Source organism: Larus michahellis, chromosome 2 (assembly GCF_964199755.1).
Source record: "Larus michahellis chromosome 2, bLarMic1.1, whole genome shotgun sequence".
Lineage (NCBI taxonomy): Eukaryota > Metazoa > Chordata > Aves > Charadriiformes > Laridae > Larus > Larus michahellis.
The window spans coordinates 154,492,995-154,513,636 of record NC_133897.1 but is presented as its reverse complement, the minus strand read 5'-3'; the positions used below and the strand labels follow the sequence as shown (position 1 = coordinate 154,513,636).

At 41.9% G+C, this 20,642-nt stretch overlaps 1 protein-coding gene across 4 annotated transcripts in view; it reads left to right on the top strand.

Annotated features, from left to right (window-relative positions):
* The window catches only part of SAMD12 (sterile alpha motif domain containing 12), a 190,613-nt gene that overhangs the window by 106,164 nt on the left and 63,807 nt on the right, over window positions 1-20,642 (top strand). For 2 of the 4 annotated variants that reach the window (XM_074577739.1, XM_074577738.1), the window contains exons 5-6: window positions 990-1,061; window positions 3,790-5,049. The exons of 1 other annotated variant lie outside the window; for it this stretch is intronic. In XM_074577739.1, the coding sequence (XP_074433840.1) occupies window positions 990-1,061; window positions 3,790-3,863 (146 nt within the window). In that variant the 3' untranslated portion in view covers window positions 3,864-5,049. Of the gene's footprint in view, window positions 1-989; window positions 1,062-3,789; window positions 5,050-20,642 lie in introns of those variants that run through there. One more of the 4 variants, XM_074577740.1, reaches the window with a different exon arrangement.

Sequence of the window (20,642 nt, the reverse complement as noted above, 5' to 3'; positions counted from 1 at the left end):
TGTTGAGCGCGCTCTGTTGTGTAGGACTTTCAGGAGCTGGGTTTTGAGAGAAAGACCTGAAAGAAGAAAAGGTCTGGCACAGCAAAAAGAGAAGGTTCTTACTAACTGGTTATGCCTTTGTTCAGGGAGCAGAATGCAAAGCTTCTGTTGTTAAAATTTACTCTCCAAAGTCCTCCAAGCTGGATGGTTTTTGGTTTCTTTCCTCTTCAGCATATGTCAGAGGTAGAGGTGGAGAGGGAATGGTAATCACATTTCCTTCTTTCTTTAAAGTGTTAGGTCGTTCCAGTCTTCTTGAGAAATGAAGAGGAAAGCCTTCTTTCTTACTCTGTTTTTTTTTTTTGTGTCTTTCATTCCTTTAAGAACTCCTGAGTAACTGAGGATCATTGTTAAAGTTGGGCCAAGAGATTAAATCTCCTGCTGTAGTTTTCTTTTTTGATTTTCCTTTAGCCTGAGTATTTAAGGGATGATTAGGCTACAGTTGTCTGGTGAAGAATTTCTTTACCTTGTTCCAAAGCGTGTGGCTATGTGAAACACTTTTCAGCCTTTCCTTGTGATTTTCTGTCCTTAGGTGCCAAGGTGGTCCAGCCGTATTCAAAGAGTCTTGGATGTCAGAAGGAGCAATCAGCATCGTCTTAGACAATGGACCAGCTTTTAAAAATGTCAGGCAATTAAGGATGCCGATAGACTTTTGAAAATTCCCTATGCTGATCACTCCCACAGTGTCACAGCAGTTATAATTCTTTGTCCAAACTTTAAAGACTTTGAAGCAAACGAACTATATTTCAGCTGAAAGGGACAGGAAAGAGGAAGGGAGGGATAGTCCTACCTCTAAAGCTCCACTGACAAATCAGTTGTCACCTGTGTAGTTTCTGAATGCGTCTTTCTTTAAGCTGAAGAATTATTTTCATGTGTCCAGCAGTGCAGCTGCCATCCATTCTGTTACAGCTGTTGACTGTGACACTAACCACTGATATTGTTGACTTTTGTAGATCTCTACTTAAACCTGGAGCATGGTTTTTTGAGGGTCATAGAAAAGCAGCCAGCCCTTGCAGCCCATCAAGGTAATGAATGTCTTTTTGCTGGGATGTACCTTCATAAAATGAGACATCTATGAGCTTTTTTTGTCCTTTTCTGTAAATGTTTCCTTTAGGTGTAGAGTTTTTTTCAGCTATTGTCGTGAAAATAGTGTTTTATTTTCTTCTAATCCTAATGAGCTATTATTATTGTTTACTGATATTTACTTGCTAGAATTGTTTGTTAAGTTTTCTTTCTCCCTTCTTAAATATCAGCTGCTGTGGTAAGCACTAAATTGCTTTGACCATTGCTTTGTCAGCAACTCATGTTTTCCTTTATTATACCATTACTGCTGTTCTTGAGATCTCTTTGGTTCCCTCTGGTAATGGGAATGTCATTGTTGGAATTTTACTGTACCTCTACATGGCTTAACTGATCACATGATAATTCTGGTCTAAGAATATATGTTTTACTGATTTCTTCAGTGATTTCTCTTGATCCAGATGATCAGAACCCGGGGTATTTGGGTGAGGAATGTAAACAGGTGCTGGGACCAGAAGAGAGGAATGCTTTTATCAAGGATGTCTCCAGGAATTAGGAGCACCTAAAGCTAGTCTCCAGGAATTAGGAGCACCTAAAGCTAGTCTCTTCTTTAAGTTTCTGCTGCTCATAATTAATTTGGCTAGAGTCTTTGGGAAAGCCTTTAGATGACTTAAAACTGGATCCGTAGTCATCATGGACACATACTATATCAATTCTAGCATGGTGAGCAAATACAGAAGTAGCTAGTGTACTAAGAAGAATGTAAATTTATGTCTTACCACCAGCTATGGGTTGGTTTTATCCCAGTTATCTTCCTTTGAAAATCTGAGACCTCAACTTTGCTCTTCGTTCTGGGAGGGCAAATGAAGGAGTAATGCTCCATTGATTTCAGCGAAATGTGAAACTAGTTAAAATGAGAACAGGACCAACCCCATTTTTCCTCTACAGCATGAGACTATAAAGCCCATTCTAATCAATGAAGGGTACCAATGACTTTGCTGACCTTTGGGTCAAATCCATAAACCTTTTTAGTAACTTAATTAAAACAACAAATACATAAACATAAGTGTTTTGTTCTCTAGCCCAATATAGGCCTCTCTAAAATTGAAGAATATGATGTCTTGCCAATTTTATTGTATCAAAAATACAATTTGGATATTTTATTCTCTTTAGAATTTTTTCTATATAAATTTTTTCTGTATAAAGCCTATTTTTCACTTGGTCTCAAAATCTCTTTTAATGGTGTGCACTGCCCATGTTATTCACAATCCTAATTTTATAATCACTGTTGAAAATGAAACCCACAAAACTTGCCTTTATCTTGCTCTTTTGATTCATGTTCTTTACTAAAATGGCATAATCAGAGATAAAAACCAGTATACTTCTTTTAGCGTTAAGCAGTTTGAGGTGTCTTTGTTGTATCTTACATTAGCCAGCTAAAAGTTAGGTGTCTGGTTGAACTCATTGCTCTCATTCCTCAAATACCGAATGAGGAACGACAGCCACCTCCAAAGGTAATCCGTGCCCTTCTAAAACAGATGCCCATGATAGGTGCAACACATTGTCCTCCAGAGGTTCCTGCCTCTGTCAGCTGGAGGACTTGCCATCTAATTTGGGATCGCTAAAATTAAATAGAGGAAAAATAGGCAGTAGCTTTTCCCATTTTTTGCTTCTCAGCATGAAGCATATAACAAGTGACATTACCCACTTTTAATTTGCCACCAATCTTCCACTGCCTTAGTATATTAATTTTATTGCCTTTATATGTACCTGTTAGCAAAATTTTGTTATACTATGCCCTTAAATTGTTTTGGGGTTTTTTTTGACTACAATTGATAAGATTGTCTTTCATATTCTATTACTTTCTATGAACATTTTTTTAACTGAGCTAACTACTGCTCAGTGGTAGTAGAATTAAAGCACCAACCAAAAAGGCTAAAATTAATGAATTACAAGTTCTGGGTTAAGAGGTTTTGAGGCTTTTTCTTACTTGTAATTTAAATAGTCCTTTAGTCAGAGGCAGACAAGGACTCATTTTATATATTGTCTTGGGATAAGGTTATAACTTACCTGTGCTTTGGCAATTTTTGTCAGACATGAGTGCTTTAATAACTGCTGTTAGACAGGTCCTAGTCCTCTGAGTTCTTCCTTTCATCTGGATGTGGTTGAGTCCGATACAAATATTAAACCATTATTATTATTATTTTGTGATCGTGGGTTTTGTTGCCTCTGTGGAGCTGGGTCCAGTCTTACACAGGAAGGCCAGGACCAGCCTGAGAGCCCCAGACAAAATGCTCATTGAGAACTCAGCTTTTGCTTTGTAATTGAGAAAAGTTACTGAAAACTTCTTCCCTTTCATGTAATTGATTAGTACAGTTAATGAAGGTCTAAGTCGCTTGAAAACCATGAACTGCATAGTTTCAATTAAATAGAAAGTGGTAAAACCTATCAAAAAATTACTTGAAATAATAACAGAGAAGAGTGAAAAAACAAGCTGCTTCATATGTCTTCTGTTGGGGCTTTCTAGATCTCCCTTAAAGTTCTCTTACATTCTCATGCAGCTCGTTCGTTTTGTTAAATGCTAAAGCCTTTTACCATCTGCCAAAAGGTTTTATTTTGGGGTTTCCTCTTATGTGGGAGGGTGGTTTCCTCTTTCCCTTCGTGCTAGTTTCATTGCTATCTTTAGGACTCGGAGCTTACTGGAGACCTTCCTGTCTCCCTTTTATTACACAGTCTCCTCCTTCCTCACCGCGAGTTCCTGCTCCCGGGGGCAAAGAAGAAAACAAGAACTGAAGCCGCCTCTTTGAGCTGCCTGGCTGATGCTGACGGCTTTTGTTTTAAACACAGGAGTCCGGTTCCTGGAGTGCAGGGCTGCGTGTGCTCAGCAGACACGTTCCCCGGAGTTGTGTTTTTAGGAATGGTTCCTGCGGGAAGGTGTGCCCGACTGCCCAGCGCTTTGGCTACAGAGTGCAATGGGCTTCTGAAAAAGGGCGCTGTAACCTGGAGCGTTTAATCTAAAAGCAGTTTACTCCTCTCTGTTTGTTAGTCTTTTACCTCAGCACATTAATCCAACCTGTTCTGTCGCTGTTAAGACATCTGTAGCCATAGCCCTTTAGTTTCTTCCTTTCATGAGAACTTGTAAATGTTTATTTTTTCTATGAACATATCCATTTCCTATCTTTACCTTTCTTCTGCTGTAGAAAAAAAGAAGTGAAATTGGAGGTGTTATATTTGCAGAGGGACAGAATTGTGTCTTTTGCTTTTTTTCTTTTTTTTTCCTGGGAGCAAAATAAAGTGGACGCCAGTCTGGGTTTTTCAGAATAGCTCTCAAGGATGCAGGGAGTACAGCCGCAGTGGGATGGGAGTGTCCATGTGCCAAGCCACGAACACGGCAGGAGGAGGCAGCAAGCCCCCCAAGGTCAGGCACCTCCTTTTAAATCTCTGCTGTGGAGCTCTTCAGGTACCTGCCACCATCTCTCCTTGAAGGAGATGCTACACCGGGGAAACAAAGGGCTGTGCCTTTTCCCTGCAGCCTCTGCCTGTTGGTGGGAGAGCAGCCAGTGTCCATGGGGGGTGCAGTCCTGTTACTGCCTGTCCTGATCGGAGGTACAGCTGAGCCTGTGGCCGGCGGCAGGCACAGGGATTTGCCCTGGGTGTCAGATCACCTCCGAGGGCTCTGCCAGGACGCAGGTCAACCACATTATGCCTCTGCTGAGTGCGTTTCTGGCTTTGCTTTTTTGATATTTTTTTTTATCACTGGCATTACACCAACCAGTATGTCAGGTAATAGCAGGAATGGAAGATTATTTTATTTGTGATTAGCTCATCTCTAGGACTCTGAGATGTTCTAATCTCTATCCTTCCATCATCTCCCAGCTCTCTTTGAAGCTCCATCCTTCTTTGGTTTATTTACTCTCCCTCTGTAATTGAGAACTTTCTTGTTGATTGCCATGCAAAATTGTCAGTGCTTAAAAATAAATGATCCATCTTCCATCCCTTTAGTGCATCCCGTTTTTATGACTATAGGAATCTAATGAAAGGTTGAAATGGGGATGAGGAGGATGAGGGTGTCCCAGGGTGTTACCTGAATGTCTGATATACAGATGAAAAAGGGTGCTGGGATTTGTGTTTGGGAAAGTACCAGTAAAACTGCCTGTTTCTTAGCACTGGATATTTTAATGACATTCAATTCCAAACTCCGAGTACAGCATTGCAGAGAGAGGTCAGTGATGCCCATGTCTAACAGCAGAATGGTGCAACATAACACAGCAGCCTGAGATGGCATTCTCCTGAAAAATGAGAGTCCTGTGTGAAAAAAATTCAAGCAGGAGACAAATGTACCTCCTCATTTAGAAAGCAGGGCATTGTATTCCTGAATAAACAGTTTTCCAAGTTCTCTCCATCACATAGATACATACACATGTACACACTCTAATTGGATAAAAACGTAAACAGTAAATTAAGGATATGATTAAAAATTAAACAGCCACTGCAGAAATCATCAATAGTAAGTGCTTATTAACTTGCATATAACATCCTGCTGGTGTGATAGCTTCAGATTGGCTGCTGAAACTGATTTGCAGCAAATAAGGCCAGCTTTCCAAAAGGATATTTCTGGGTTTCGGTAATCAGACCCTCAGCTCTGATTGCTTGTTTTGTTCCTTCACAACTTTTGCCAGCCTTTTCAAGTAACTGATAATATGCATGACTTTCTTGAACTATAGTGAGTGACATGCTTAATCCTTCGCCCCTGGTACATAGCAAGGATGAGACAGTATGGGTCTGCCCCAGCTTTGTCTGAAGCTGAAGGGCAAAGTTGATTTATACATATTTTATACATATTCACCTGCCCATCCTAGTGCCACCTCCCCACCTGTGATCGGAAGACCAACCCCATCTGGCACTGCATGGCAGAGGCTACCGTTTCTGCAGAGATGGTCCCTTTCCATCCCCTCTCGTAGCATTAGTGCCCTACTGTCTTGTATGACTGGCACGTGGAGTCCTCAGAGAATGAGAAGTTTGGCCGTCTTGCTTCGAAGTTAGAGTCAGCGTGGTTTTGAGCTGGAGGAAGTCATTTTCAGTAGAAGTGTTACAGCCTGGATTCAACACTGGCAGCTCAGTGTTAGCTTTAAACATTTAGGAGGAAATTGAAAGAAGGTTAAAGACCTCTCAAAATTGGGGCTAATCTGGCAGGGCTGAGCAAAGCAGGACCTTTTCCAGTGAGCTCTGTCTTCTTGGATGTTTGCTTTTCAGATAGGTTGGATAACACGGATATTTGACCAGTATGTGGTACAAAGGACCTTTTGCATACTTGTTTCCCGCCTTCATGTGGCCAAATCTGAGTGCTGCTCACTCCAGAAAGCAGCTGAGCTTTCGGTTTGTTATCTGCGTCTCCTGTGTTCATTTAGGCTGGGGACCTCCTTCCCTCTTTACTCCTGTCAGTCAAAAGCGAGAAATGAGTGGGTGTTAACTTGAGTTAAAGATCTGTAGCCAGCCCAATGTCACTGAGTTGTATGGATCCTGTAAAAAACCCCAACTTTACTCGAATTCTACCTTCCTGTGAGAAAGTAGCACGTCCCCTGAATGGCTGCCAAACTCTTTGAATGTGGCTGCAGGTGCTCAAACGTGGTTTTTGTTAAAACACAGCTGGAAGATGATTCTTGTCATGAACACCTCAGCCCTGTCAGCTCTTTCTGTGCTTGTTCCGCTCCAGTTGGTGTGGTCCGTATCTGGAGCCATACAACGGGTGGCTCTTTGGTAGCTGCTAGCGTTGTAGTTCAACGTTGGCTTCAGCTGGTTTTTGGTGACCTGGACAAATGAGTGGCAAATACTGGAGCGGCTGTTGTCTGTTCAGGGTTGCCTTCAGTCACCTAAACCACCGGCTTGTGAGAGATATGAAGGCTGCCCTGATTGGAGTATTCACAGTGGGAGTTTTTGGATGCAGCAGGGGAATAGTATGAGAAGGGATGCTGTAGCTCTAAGAAACTGGAGGACATAGTGGGTGTTCACCAGGTCTTGGATGCAGAGCAGCATGACTGCAGCTGCTGGGAGCCACTGCTGGAGCCAGGAGCCTGGGTTAGGTGGACTCAGTACGGGCTTCGCTCTTGCTGTCTGTGTTTTGTTTCCTGACTTTGCCAAAGCCTTTCCAGTATAGTTGCACCCCCATCCCAGCCACCGATTCTCAGACTGCGGAGAGAAGGGAGAGGAAGCCAAGGGTGCATGGCGTGCCCAGGCGGAACACGGGGAACAAGGTTGGAAGCCCACTGGCTTGGGCTGGTAGAGCTGAACTGCTGTCAGCAGCAGAGGGAAATCTCTCCAGAGCGGTCTCAAGTGTACAGAATACCTCAGGGAGCAATTCCTTTTCTTCTCCATATCCTGAAGAACAGATGGATCTGACATGTTTATTGCCTTAAGCTGTCTTGTTTTATCAGCACATCAGATCTAGGTGCTTGACAGACGTGCCAAACACAAAATAAAATTAATCCATGCCCAGTTGTAAAGGTTTTAGCATCTCTAGTTCTTATTTAGAACTATTCTCTTTATTGTCAAACTTAGGCTGTGTATAAATGAGGAGGCATTTTCATTTAAAATTAAGGGAAGACAGAGACAAATAAACTGTTACAAGTGCTAACTGATCTTGTGGACTTTAAAAGCACTGTATCGCATCTCCAGCATTTTGGTTCGGAGCTGTGTCTGAGATAGGTAGCAAAAACGTCAAACTCAATGCAAAGAGGCCAGGTTGAACCACACTGGCAGTAGTGAAGCAAGATTGTGTACATGTTATAGCTTGAATAGCTTGAAATTTTAAAACCTGTGTTACAATTGCAGAAGCATGAAATAAAAGCTTTTTGAAGCCAGCAACATGTTTGCTCAAACGTTATTGCAACACAGTTTTGAATATCAAAAGCTGATTTTATTCACATCTACCCCGTTCCTGTTTCTTCCCCCCAGCACACACTTGGATTCTCTGGGGGATGAGGCAGCAAGTGCTTCTGCATCTTTTTTTACAGCACAGTCTCTGTCGTGTTTTTTGGTTTTTTTACTTCCTCTTCAAAAAAATCAAAGAACTAGAAATTGTGTTAACATACTGCCGTATTTCCAACAGTTGCAAACCGGGTATGAAATATTAATGGTGATTTTAAGTTAAAACTGTGCTACATATTTACTTTGTTAAAGAAAAGCACATTGGATTTATTTGAACTTCAGACAGCAGAGTAAAGTTAGATCTTACAGGTTCCTTGCAATTATTTAAATTCATATTTTTCAATGTATAGCAGTGAGTATTTGCTACTGAAATGCAAAGGAAGTCAGACAACAGAATTGGTGAAAGTCACTGGTTAAACACCTGTTGTTGAAGACCTAAACTCTTTTTTTATTTCTGCAGGTGCAGAGATAATATCTTTTTCATGTTTGTTCAGCTATTTCAATTCAGTGACTAGTTCATTCAAAAGTAAGAAACCACTTGGGAGAGAAAAAAGCTGAAAAGCTTGTTTTCCTCTTTTAATCTATGAACAAAATCTGTGCAGTAGAGGATAAGATCTACCAGTTCTGCGATCTTGAGAAATATGGCAACCAGAACTGGCGTTCAGTTCACCAAGGTAATGCTTCCTTGCTTAATGAGACTGATTACTTAAAAAGTATAATGATAAGCTTATTTTTGCCTTGATTATGTAGCTTATTTGGAAAATACTGTTCTTAAACATTTTTATTACGTTTCACTTTTTACACTAAGTCTGTTTTATAATTAAAACTTAACATGAATCATGAATTAAAAAAACCCACTACCTAGCATAGTCTATCATTACTCATGCCCAAACATAATGAGAACATAAGGAATGAAAATCAGTCAAGAGTTGTGCATAAAAGTGCCGATCATGTAAACGAACATGTGTGGGTTGTATTTACTGAAAAAGAAATGCCATATTTATTGATACATGCTATATTTAAATTTATGTCAACAAGCTGACAAGTTCAGTATTACATCTGGAGTCTACTGCCCGCAAGCTTAGGACAAGTAGCTTCTGTATTTTTTGAATAGTTAAGAGAAGCATTGGTAGGAAAGGTCCAAGGGGTAAGGAGCATTTTAACTATCAAGGACTATTAGCAGAAAGCAGTTGTATGGAGGCCACAGAGGAGCAAGGAGTCTTTTCCGGTGTAGAGGTCCAGGCACACAAAGGACGAGGAGGTAGCTGGGAGAAGCCAACGCGGATTTACTAAGGGCAAAACACCCTGATTGCTTTCTGTGATGAAAGGACTGGCTGTGTGGACAAGGAGGGAACAGTGCATGTTGTATACCTTGACTTTGCAAACACCTTTGACGTGATCTCCCATGGTGTCCTTGTAACCAGATTGCTGATTTATGGAATGGATAAGGAGACAACAAGTGGATGGAGAACATCGTAGCATCCCTAAGGGATTGATAGAGGGCACAACACTGTCCAAATACCTTTTTTTAGTGACCATGATGATGAGACGGGGTGCACCCTCAGCAGGTTTGTGGGATGATGACAAATTGGGGACAGCACTTGATGTGCTGGAGGGCAGCACTGTCACTCAAAGCGATCTGGACAGACTAGAGAAGTGGGCTGACAGAGACCCTAGGAAGTTCAACAAACACACATGCAGCATCCTGCATCTGTGATGGAATAAACCCCTGGACCAGTACAGGCTGGGGACTGACTGACTGGGGAGCACTTGGCTGAAAAATACCTCGGGGTCTTGATAAACAGCAACTTGAAGGCAAACAAACAGTGTGCCTTTGCTGCAAAGGAGGACAACAACATCCTGGGCCATACAAGGAGCAGAGTAGCCAGCAGGTCAAGGGAACTGATCGTTCCCTTCCGTTTGGCACTAGTGAGGTGACATCTTGAGCAGTCTGTGCAGTTTTGTGCTCAGTACAAGGAAGACATTGACAGACTGGAGCAAGTCAATGGATAGGTCACCAAGATGGTCAGGGGCTGGAGTACCTGATGTAGGAAAAGAGGCGGAGGGCTGGGTTTGTTCAGCCTGGAGAATGTGAGGCTTGGTGGCTCTTAACTGCTGTCTGTGACTGCTGTTTGGGAGGGTGCCGAAAAGACAGAACCAGGTTCTTCTCAGACATCCACGGGGACAGATCAAGAGGTGCCAGGCACAGCCTGCAATACTGAAAATGCTAACTAAATCCAAGGGGGGAAAAAAGTGTGGTCAAGCAGTGGAATGGGCCCAGAGGTGTGTATCTCCGTCCTTGCAGATACTCCAAATTTGACTGGACACGGCCCAGGGCAGCCTGCTCTAACACTAACCCTGCTCCGAGCAGGAGGTTGAACTAGAGACCTCCAAAGGTGCCTTCCATCCTGCATGGTTCTGTGATCTGATAGATGCCAGTGTGGGGGCGAATTGCCAGAGCTTCCCTTTGTGGGTCGCTGTAGGGAAACGGGAACCATTAGAGGTGTTGTATGTGATTTGCATTAGGCATCTGCTGGGGTGTAGGTTGAATCTCACTGGGAGATCCTGATCTCCTCTCTGGAGTGACAAGCTTAACAGGTGCCTACCTCTGGATCTTGTCTAGGCTGTCTAATAAAAGTTAAAATCTAAAAAGGGTTACTTGTGTTTCTGAGGGCAAAGGAAATTAGTGAAGGAATTTACTTTATGCTTTATTCTGAGTCATCAGAAGGAAGAGGTTGAGAATTTGAAGGCAGAAGGCAATGAGAGTGAAAATGATCACAAAAGAATTTCTGCTCTGAAGGAGAGAAAGGAATGAGTAAAAGCAGTTGAATAATGTCAAAAGACTTTAAAAGAGATGATAGTTTCTTTGAACTTCGGAAGGGATAGGTAATGGATAGGTATTTTCCCTCCTTTCCCTGGCAAAGGAGGGAAAAAAAAGTTCAAGGGAACTGACAGTTTTTTGAAAGACAAGATACTGCAGACACGGCAGCAGATTGTCCCATGGAAGGAGAAAACAAAAAAATATCACAACTACTTCAGGACTGCTGCAATTACTTGAAAATCAGGAATACTATAACTAATGGGAACAGGAGAATGCATTGCTAAGGGAAAAAATTTAAAAGTAGCACAAACACCTAGTTTAATGAGTTGCAACTACAAGCGGTGTTAAAATCTGTGTTTCTCAAGACTTTAGAATTAAGGGAAAGAAAAAGGAAATTAGAATTCTGTTAATTTGTGGACAAGGAGGGGAAAGCCGGTCACAAAGAGGAGGATGAACACCAGCCTTTCTTGGATTCAGTTTTCCCAAACAGATTAATCGTGACGATGTGCTTGTAACATTAATTTAAATAGAGGGGAAAACACAAGCTGGATTGGGGGCAGCGGTGAAATATATGGAGGGAAGATGGATGCAGTCAAGCCATCGGGGTCTCTTTAAATTGACCCCTGGGTACCTGGGAGTCAGATGAGACCATCCCCGAACTGTGGCTTTTATCTTTAAAACCTTTTGAAGGACGAGGAAGGGCAAACTTAAACACTAAAATGAGGAAGCCTGTCAGCTTAACTTTGATTCAAGGTAAAATGATTAATCAATTTGTAAACACCTAGAAGATAATAAGCTGATAGAAAAACAGCCAGTGTGGATTTGTTAAGAGAAAAATGTGTCAAACCTCTCTAATTTCCTTTCTGAATGGAATAGAAGTAGTAGGTATGTCTTTAGTAAGGCTTTTGGCAGTTGTTGTTTTACAAGTAAAGAGGGAAATATCATCTAGGTGAAATCACTGCAAGGTAGGTGCCGGGCTGGTTGAAGTACTGTGTTCAAGGAATAGCGGTTGTTTGCTCGGCAGGTGGGGAGGGAGCCTGCAGCGCAGCGCTGTTAGATTCTGCCCCGGGTCGGGTGCTGCTCCTGGTTTTCATTAGTGTCTTGGACGATGGACAGGAGAGCGCAGCATGCGGGGGGCTGTTGGCTCCCATAGGCTTTGGGTGTCGTGGAGGGTGGGCTTGGAGTCCAAAGTGATCTTGATAAAATGCAGAAATGGTTGAAATGAGTAAGATGGGAATTCAGCAAATGTAAGTAAGAAGGCCTGCAGCGAGGAAGGGAAAACGAGCGTATGAATGCAGACGAGGGATATCTGAGTAAGTAACGGTACTGTGAGAGAGCACGTGGTGTTGGGATATCACAAGCTGACTATGAGTCAGCACTGTGATACAGCTGGGGGAGAAAATGGGGAAGAGACCAGACTTCAGTGTAAGTGGGAGTCTTGCGTGTAAGCCATAGGATATCCTTAATTCTTTTCTTTTGGCTCTCTGTCGCTCTGCTGGGATAGTGTCCAGAGCAGGCTTCACACCATGAAAACACTATAGACAAACTGGAGGAGAGCTGTAGGAGTGAGCAGAGATTTAGAAAAGACCAGTGTGGAAATACGGAAGGAGTTGGGTCCAGAATGCAAGGATCAAGTTGGAAAAGAGACACAATCTTTCAGATACATTAAAGGATTTGTAATATAGATTTGTAGTGGTGTTTACCCATGCCCTCTCTACCTACCCAAAGGTAAGATGGAAGGTAATTAGTTCAGTTTGCACCTAAGGAAGTTTCATTGGGATATTAGAAACTTAGCCAAAGCATATCAGAGTGTAATATTTGGGGGAATGAAGTAGAGGAGGGTTGTAGGTGTAACAAAAGGTAAGAATCACCTGTGAGGATATTTGTCTGTGCCTCAAGTGGAGGGGTAGACTAGACGATCTTTTTGATGTCCACTTCAGTTCAATCTATGGTTCTGGCCACCAAAGGAAAAGACAAATTAAAAATGCAAAACAAGAATAAATTTTGTTAATTTGAACTGTGATTATATTCAGCAGTTTAAATAACCCTGGTTTAAATTAATCCCTTATGTTGCAGTGTTAGCATCTTTTATTTATGGAGGTCTTTTACAGTGCCTTTTTGTTTATTAAAAAAAAAAAACCTCCTTGGTGTGATAATCTCTTTGCGAGTATGAGTTATACAAGTAATGATGAAGAGACTAAGATGTTCTTAAAACTGTTCTGAGGTATTTGCTTTAATGCTTTCATTTTTCAGTAAATTGGCTGAAGCTGTACTGTAAAAACTAGACATCTTGTGAGACAATATTGTCCTAATAAATACCAATTTCTTAAATAGGTAACACTTGCATAAAGAAATTACTCCCCTCTAAAAATGAACTACTCTCCAAACACACAGCTCATCCAGGCAGTAGCCTTGGATATCTTTCTTTATCCAGTGCCGTACTGGGAACGCTCCTCAATGAGGAGATCAGAATGGGAGCCTGCTAGTTATTTTTCATGTTTGATTTTCTTCTCTATGAATTTAATATTAAGATGGTTATGGTAAGCTAATTATACCTTGGCTTTTTATTTTCGGCTGCTGAGTGAAATCATGTAGAAGGATTATTTTTTTCGTTTTCTCTGAAGAATGGAACATTTGACCACAATTACCATATTTTACATTAGATAGAGCACCTTGCTGTCTATTACCACAAGTGATTTATTAGTACGTAGGGCACACTGTTTGACAAACAGTGTCTGGCTAGCCAATGGGACGTAGAAATCACACAACGCAGTGCCTGCAGAATCAAATTATGTTTGACATTTAATATAAACCCAAACTGCGAAATAAGACTTAAAACAAACAACAAAAAAAGTCTTCAAAAAAGGAAAGCCCAAAAGAAAACAGAAGCCAGGTAATTGCTGGGATAAATTTTCTTCTTACAGGAAATCTGTGCTGAGCAGAGCGTCCAAGGCGAGAGAAGAGCTGCTTTCTGCCCTTTCGCGTTCTGCTGTCCCCGGCTCTCCTGCTTCCTCTCTCTGTCTCTCTGCACATATGTGCCACCCACCTAAGGAAACAAATAGAAATGACTGGTCCCAGTGTGGCCCTGCAATCCTTCAAGTTGATTCTGACCAGGAAGATTTCTTGTGTATAATAATAGGTTATACACGCTCAAGACTCGGGCTTTTGTCAGTGTGGAGGGCACACGCTCACTCGCTGGCACAGAAGCACTATCATCCACTGAGCTCCGTTTAGCCAGGTGCTGAGCACCTTTCATCTGAGAAAAAAAAATTCTTAACAGCCACGGCTAAAGATGTTTCTGACTGGTGTAACGTATTAACAGCAGGGATGAAAGAGTTAATTCATTTTCCATCCATAATTTTTTTCTTTGTAGAACCGATTTGACACAGTCTAGCAGGGTGCTGTTATTGAAAAATTGAAGCACCAGGTGTGATTAAATAAGATCACACGTTTCATTCCCTCTTTAATTTCACATCACCCTTCAGCAGCTGTATCCCTTTCCTCTCCTATAGCTGGGGAACGCGTTGCATTTACAGCAGGCACCTTGCCGCATTGGTAGCATGCACCGTTGGGCTGTTGTGAATCGAATCTGTTTGTGCACACAAATTATTTATTGTTTGATGGACCAAACTTATTAATCTGTTTATTTCTCAAGAGCAGAAATTGCAGACTGCATTTGGGTAATGGAGGCAAACCTAGCCTGGTTCCACACTATTTCCAGAGGTTCGTGCGTGCAGCAGAACAGGTTACATTCCACTGCAAAGCGAGTAAAAAGGTAGATTGTAAAGACAGCGGTGGACTTGGGATCCGTTTTCTGTTCTTACCAAGCATAGTTCTATAGGATCTGACAAAGTCACCTGCTTTCCTGAGATTTCATGGCTTGCCACCAACACAAGGAGACTGAACCGCTGCCCTCCTGGCCACTGCAGAGCAGCAGCGCTGGCACTGTGCACAGACTGCACCCTCGTCCCCTTGCTGCTGGATCAGAAAAGTGACACTGGGGCCACAATTGCTATTTGCAGTTAGAACATAATGCCAGAAAAATAAAACAATCAGGTTTTTAACTTTCCATTGGTTTAGAATAGTGTTCCTATGAAAAACTGAATTGGATTCTTAGAATATTGCTGGTAGTTATTCCAGGCAATTCCACTTCCAAACTCTGGCTGGCCTCACTGCTCAGTCAAAAGCAACTCAAAACAAAGAGATTTCTCTTTTTATTTTTTTCCAGTCTTTGGTGGAAGACAGGTTTGTTTGCCATACTCTGACAGAGTTACCTGTGGTAAAAAGTTTGTGCAGATGGGACAGTGCCCTGGCCTGAGATGTTCCTGTGCAGCTCTGCCAGAATTAACCCAAAGAACAGACGTCTGTGCTCTGCTGTGCATCAGTGTATGATCTGATGGATTAGCATCCTGTGGTGTCAGCACCAACGGGTTTGGCTGTTTCTGAAGAGCTCTACTGCTGTTGCTTTGGCTTTGATTTCTCCTCCTGCACCTCTGCTGCTGCACTCCACTGACTTCCTGCTTGCTCAGCGGCGATATCACACCTTTATACAGCTAGGATGTTTCATGATACAATGTGGTAACGCTTCTCAGCAATTTTGAGCAGCGTTTGCCTGTTGCCTGTTTATAAATGCGGGTATGCAGCAGTCTTGCCTGTCCTCCAGCACCCCCAGCCCGCTGTGTAAACAGCCAGTTTGGCTCACCAAGGACTTGTCAAAAATGCATCCATCAAAATTAAACTAAACAAGTAAATTTGTACCTGAATAGCGTAGCTCTTTCATTCCCAAGCAAACAGGGTTTTGTTTGCTGTAGCATTATTCCCACATAAAAGAAAAAAGACGCCAGGGGAGGGTGACAGAAGAAGTTTGGAGGATCTAGGGATGCATCAGGGTCTGCGTTTGAGTATAAATAATTTCTATGAACACCTGGAGCTTCGTAAGTTTGATCTTGGAAGCATCAATGGGACCAGCTCATTTGATGTCTCCTTTTTTAAATCGAGCTCTGCAGATAAAGCTGGCTGCCTGTAGTGCAAGGCTGTCCTTAAAAGTGAGCTGACATTTATGCAAACAGGACTTAGTTCATGCAGGAAAAGATACTCCTTGATCTGTGAGAGGACAAAAAAATAAAACTCCATAAAACTCCAAAGGAAACAATTTTTCTTTTCTTTAAGTTAGCAGACCAGTCTTCGTGGAGATGGAGGAAGCTGCTCTGACCTTTCTTTCCCGGTGTGATACAGACTGAGCGTGACTGTTTCATCATCGCTGAGACCAGTATCGAGTCAATGGTTGGAACTCACTGTGCCAGTTTTGGCATAATTATTGCCATATGCAATGGGCTGTGTTTTCTTGCAAATGCTTCTGTAGTGCCTCTGAGTTGTCTAAGATTTAGTGCTGTTAACACAAACAGGATTATTCCTTAACTGTGTGTTCACATATACACAAAGGAAGTGTTTCAAAAGGTGAAATGATATTTAAGTAATTGTTTCTTATTATGCTGGAGATTTTTTAAAATTATCTTTTGAGGTTGCAGTGAAGAGCTTAGGAAATCTTGCAGGTTGTGAAAGTTACCCAGTAATCTCAACCTAAAGTATTAAAAAATCCATGGTTGACCCCCTTCAGAAATAATGAGGTTTAAAAGAAACCCACATTTTGTTCTGGACGTTTGGGGAATTTGAGTCTTTAGGCTATTCCTGGTTTCAGGCTGAAGCATTAAACCTTTTTAAAAAACCAAAGTAGACATTTTCATGCCATTCCCTGGTTTGCGGAGCTGTTGCTTTAAGGGAAACGCTAGTTTAATATTGGGAAAGTTGGCAGTAGCCCTTACTCCTCGTGCCAATGCAAAGCAGGGTGTTGTTTTCCCTACTACTTTCCCCGTACCCCTTCTTTTCTTTAGGTGGATGAACTTCTCTTTCTTGCTCAAAACCCAGATGCCTTTGCCATTGGGGCTACTTCTCCAGCAAGGTCCTTTAATGGTGCTCTTTTCCTTTCCACATGCAAAAGCAGCCTTTGCTCACACCTGCTGTGTGATAGGATCCTTCTCCCTGAGGAGAGCACAACATCTGTTTTGTTTCCTCAGTGGAGAAAGAGAGAGACATTCTCAAGAAATTCTCCTCCTTTCCTGCTTGCTAACAACAAAAGAGATTTTTAAAGCATTTGGCGTTTCTGGAGAGAGGAAAAAACAGTGGAGCCCTGGACAGGAAAAAACCAGCCATGGAAAAATAAATTGAACATAATTTGAGCTATAATTAAAGGTCTTAAAAAGAAGCCAAACTGCCGAGTTGGAAAGAAAAATGTTCATCTTGAAATAAAGTACCTTTATGGAAGGATGTGCTTGGGGTTACGGCGTAGAACTGCCATTCAGGACATCTTGGCTCTGTTTCTGCTCTGGGCTTCCCGGGTGATACCAAGACCAGAAACTTAACCCTTATTTGCCTTGATGGTCCATATATAAAATGTGGCGGTATTGTGGGTCTTGGTATTCCATAGTGCTTGTAAGCACACGGAGATGATAGCTGTTGTTTCAACAGAAGCTGCCGTGGCATTGCAGCGATGGCAGCTTTTTGTTTATTGTATTGAAAAGAGTTCAGATCCTTCAAAATATCAGAAGCACTGCGAAACTGTGTATAGCTGTATCCCTGGGGAATCTGTTTGTTGTTAGCGTAGTGTAACCACAGCTTCAGTAAGGGGCTCTCCTTCAGAATGAGTTTAAAGGTAAAGTGAAAAAAGAGTGGAGTGCTCCACAGAGAGCTTCACAGAGAAGGACCTTGTGGTCTGCCGGCTGGTGCCGTCCGTGCGTGTTGCACGTGACTCTGAAAGCAGCAGATTTCGCTACGTACAATCTGCTTGCTAGTTAGAAGCCCAACCGAAACCAAAGGCTCTGAGTAGAGCTGTCTGTGATCTGGACGGGGGGAAGATTCACATCTGTGAGGTTGCTTCTGCTCTGGCGTATGATAGGAAGCTCACGGGCCGCGCGAGGTGATCAGCGGGAGAGCAGGGCACTCCTGCTGCTGCCGGCAAAAGCCACACGTGCAGCTTTAAGCTACTACATTAACGTTGCGATCTCCCAACACTCCCATTCGTGATATGGTTAGAGCTGGTGTCTTACAGATGGCTGGTTCCATCATTCGTAAATTCTTAAACCTGTATGAAGAAATTCAAAGATTTTTATCTTTTAAAGGTGACCCACAACTCTTTAAACTCTCTTTTATGTTTACAGTCGAATACCTCAGCCACTCTGACAACGTTACTGATTTGCACTCAGCAAATCTGGATTTTGAGAGACAAATGAGAAGTCTATGCTGTGCTATGACTTCCTTCTGCAGCACAAATCAACATAAATCAGTTATTCTCTCCTGTTCTCACTACTGGTATCAAAACTGTCTCCAAATCAGCATGGAAATGTGCTAAGATGTACAGTAAGACATGGATTTTGGTGCATCTTGGTTTAATCTAAGAGTTACAGTAAGACATGGATTTCCGTGCATCTTTGTTTAATCTTTTTATAGCTATATTAGCAAAAATGCGTACTCCTTGGTGGTTATTGTGTGTTTGAAGGGCCGGTACAAATTACATTTTCAGAAGCATCAAAGCAGGAGATAGTTGTTAATAGTATTTCAGGACTCTCTAATTCACCACGCATATTCTTTGTGCATGTTTCTGCAGATCACTTTGAATGATCATCCGTATTTAAAAATTCACCTAACAATTTCACAACCTGATAGCAATCTCGCATCATGGTGTTTATCCTAATCTGATGAATTTGGAACGCGTGCTGTGGCTTAAAATAGAATAGTCAGGCTTTTGGGTCCATTGGCTGTAACGTTGCCGTGTTACATGTAGTCTTAACTTTGGTGTGCTGGTGACAGTTCTGTCCCCTCTCCAGTGCTCGCTTTGATACCCATATACGTTTCCCAAACCTACTATTCACTCCCGTTGTTATCTCTGTTCGTTACTAGAGGAAACCACCAGATTTCCACCATCGCCACCCACATGTCCGTCGCTGAGGACAGTATAGCTTGTGGTTAAGCAGCAAAGAACAATGGAACAGAAATGCTTTTAAAAAGAGTAGCAACTGAAGAAACCTTGACTACTGGAAACAGAAAATACAGAGCTTAATATTGGTTGAGTTGCAGCAGAAGTAATGAAGTGTGAAATGTGCTATTCCCAACCAGTGTGCCATGCTGCTTTAATTTACAGAATATATAATTATATAACATTAACATTCTGGTACATCAGTCTTTGACAAAAATTGAAATGAAAACAGACAAATGCATGAATCTATTTATAAGACAATTATTGTAATAGCGGTGGATAAGAATACAAACTTAAATAATTTTCATTATTTTAAGATTACGCCTTTAAGATCCTTTGATTTTGTGCCCTGGTAAATACTCGCATGCTGTTGTAAACAAACTTAGTTTAGTAAACCTTTACTAAACACTTGCGGAAGTCCTTCCAGCATACTTCTAACTTTATCTGAATCCTATGAGCATAAGATATGCTTAGAGACCTGCTTTTGAACTTCAGGGATAAGCTACATGTGAGATTGGTTTTCCCAGTCAGACCATGGTCCATTTAGACCAAGATTCAGCCTTCGGCAGTGGCCCGAAGGAGCTGGTTAACCAGCTGTACAACGCTATAGCAATTACAATGAAAAGCACCGCATCCCATCACTCCAGGCATCTGTGTTAACCACAGAGTCGTTAGAATAGGAGATGCCCTTTTATTTCATTTGCAAAGAGATGACAAATGTTTACTATTAATGGTTCCCACTATATGATTAGAGAGGAAGAGGAGAGAATCCTTTCCTAATCTTCTGTGGGCAAATTTCTCCTCTGAGACACAGTTAGGTCCCAAATTGACCTACTGTGCTTGTGGTGCGGTCCAAGTATCTTTTATTTAAAGTATCTTTGAGAAAATCCACTGAGTCTGGATTGCTCAGGAGACTCTTAGTGGTCTTTGTTGTCACTTGCTTCTATGTAGCTGAGGCCAGAAGTAAACAGATTGTTAAAATCAGATTGGATGGCTTAGGAAATGAGTGTGCTTTGCTAACATGCCCAGTAATAGACAAGACTCCCCACTGCAAAGGTGCCACCAGGGCATCCACTCTCCTCAAAAGGCCAAGTAACTCACTTTCCAAGGTCAGTCAACCTCTCCTCCTTCTTGGATATGATGCTTCCTCTTAGGGTCAATTTAGGAGGCTGGGAATTGCATTATTTGGGGTTTCTTTTCTGCTCATACCTTACAGGTTTTTTCAGCTGAAGAATAAATAATTCCCCAGGCTTTGTTTTGTTGTGGCGTTTTGTTTTGGGGTGTTTTGGGTTATTTTTTTCTGCAAGTTGTATATTAAAATTCAGATTAGCTTTCATCTTTCTGCTACTTGGTAATGATTTATGCTGAGCCCGTAGACAACCTAGGGGATACAGAGAGCACGTGCACAGTCTGGTTGGGTCAGGAGATGACCTTTCTGAGTTCCTGTCTCTGGAGGAAGCAGAATTGTTTAGTCTCTGGGATGCTAACAGGGCGGTGCTGAGAGACAAACTCATTCTGGTAGCTTCATGCAGAAAAAAAAACAACAACCCCTCTGAAACTTAATGACCTTCTGTAGGAGAAAAAGGCTTTAGGCATGAAGATACAAGCAGAAATCAACAAGATTGTCATCTGGGGAGCGAGGAGAATACAGAAAAAGAAACAACTGGAATACACTGTACGTTTGAGTTAACTAAAAGGTATTATTTTGACAGAGAAGCACAGTTGACAGAGCAGGTAAGGTATGATTTTCCACATCCTGCATCACTGTATTTAAAACACAGCTCTTGATCCTTCACAAGGAACGGAGCAGGA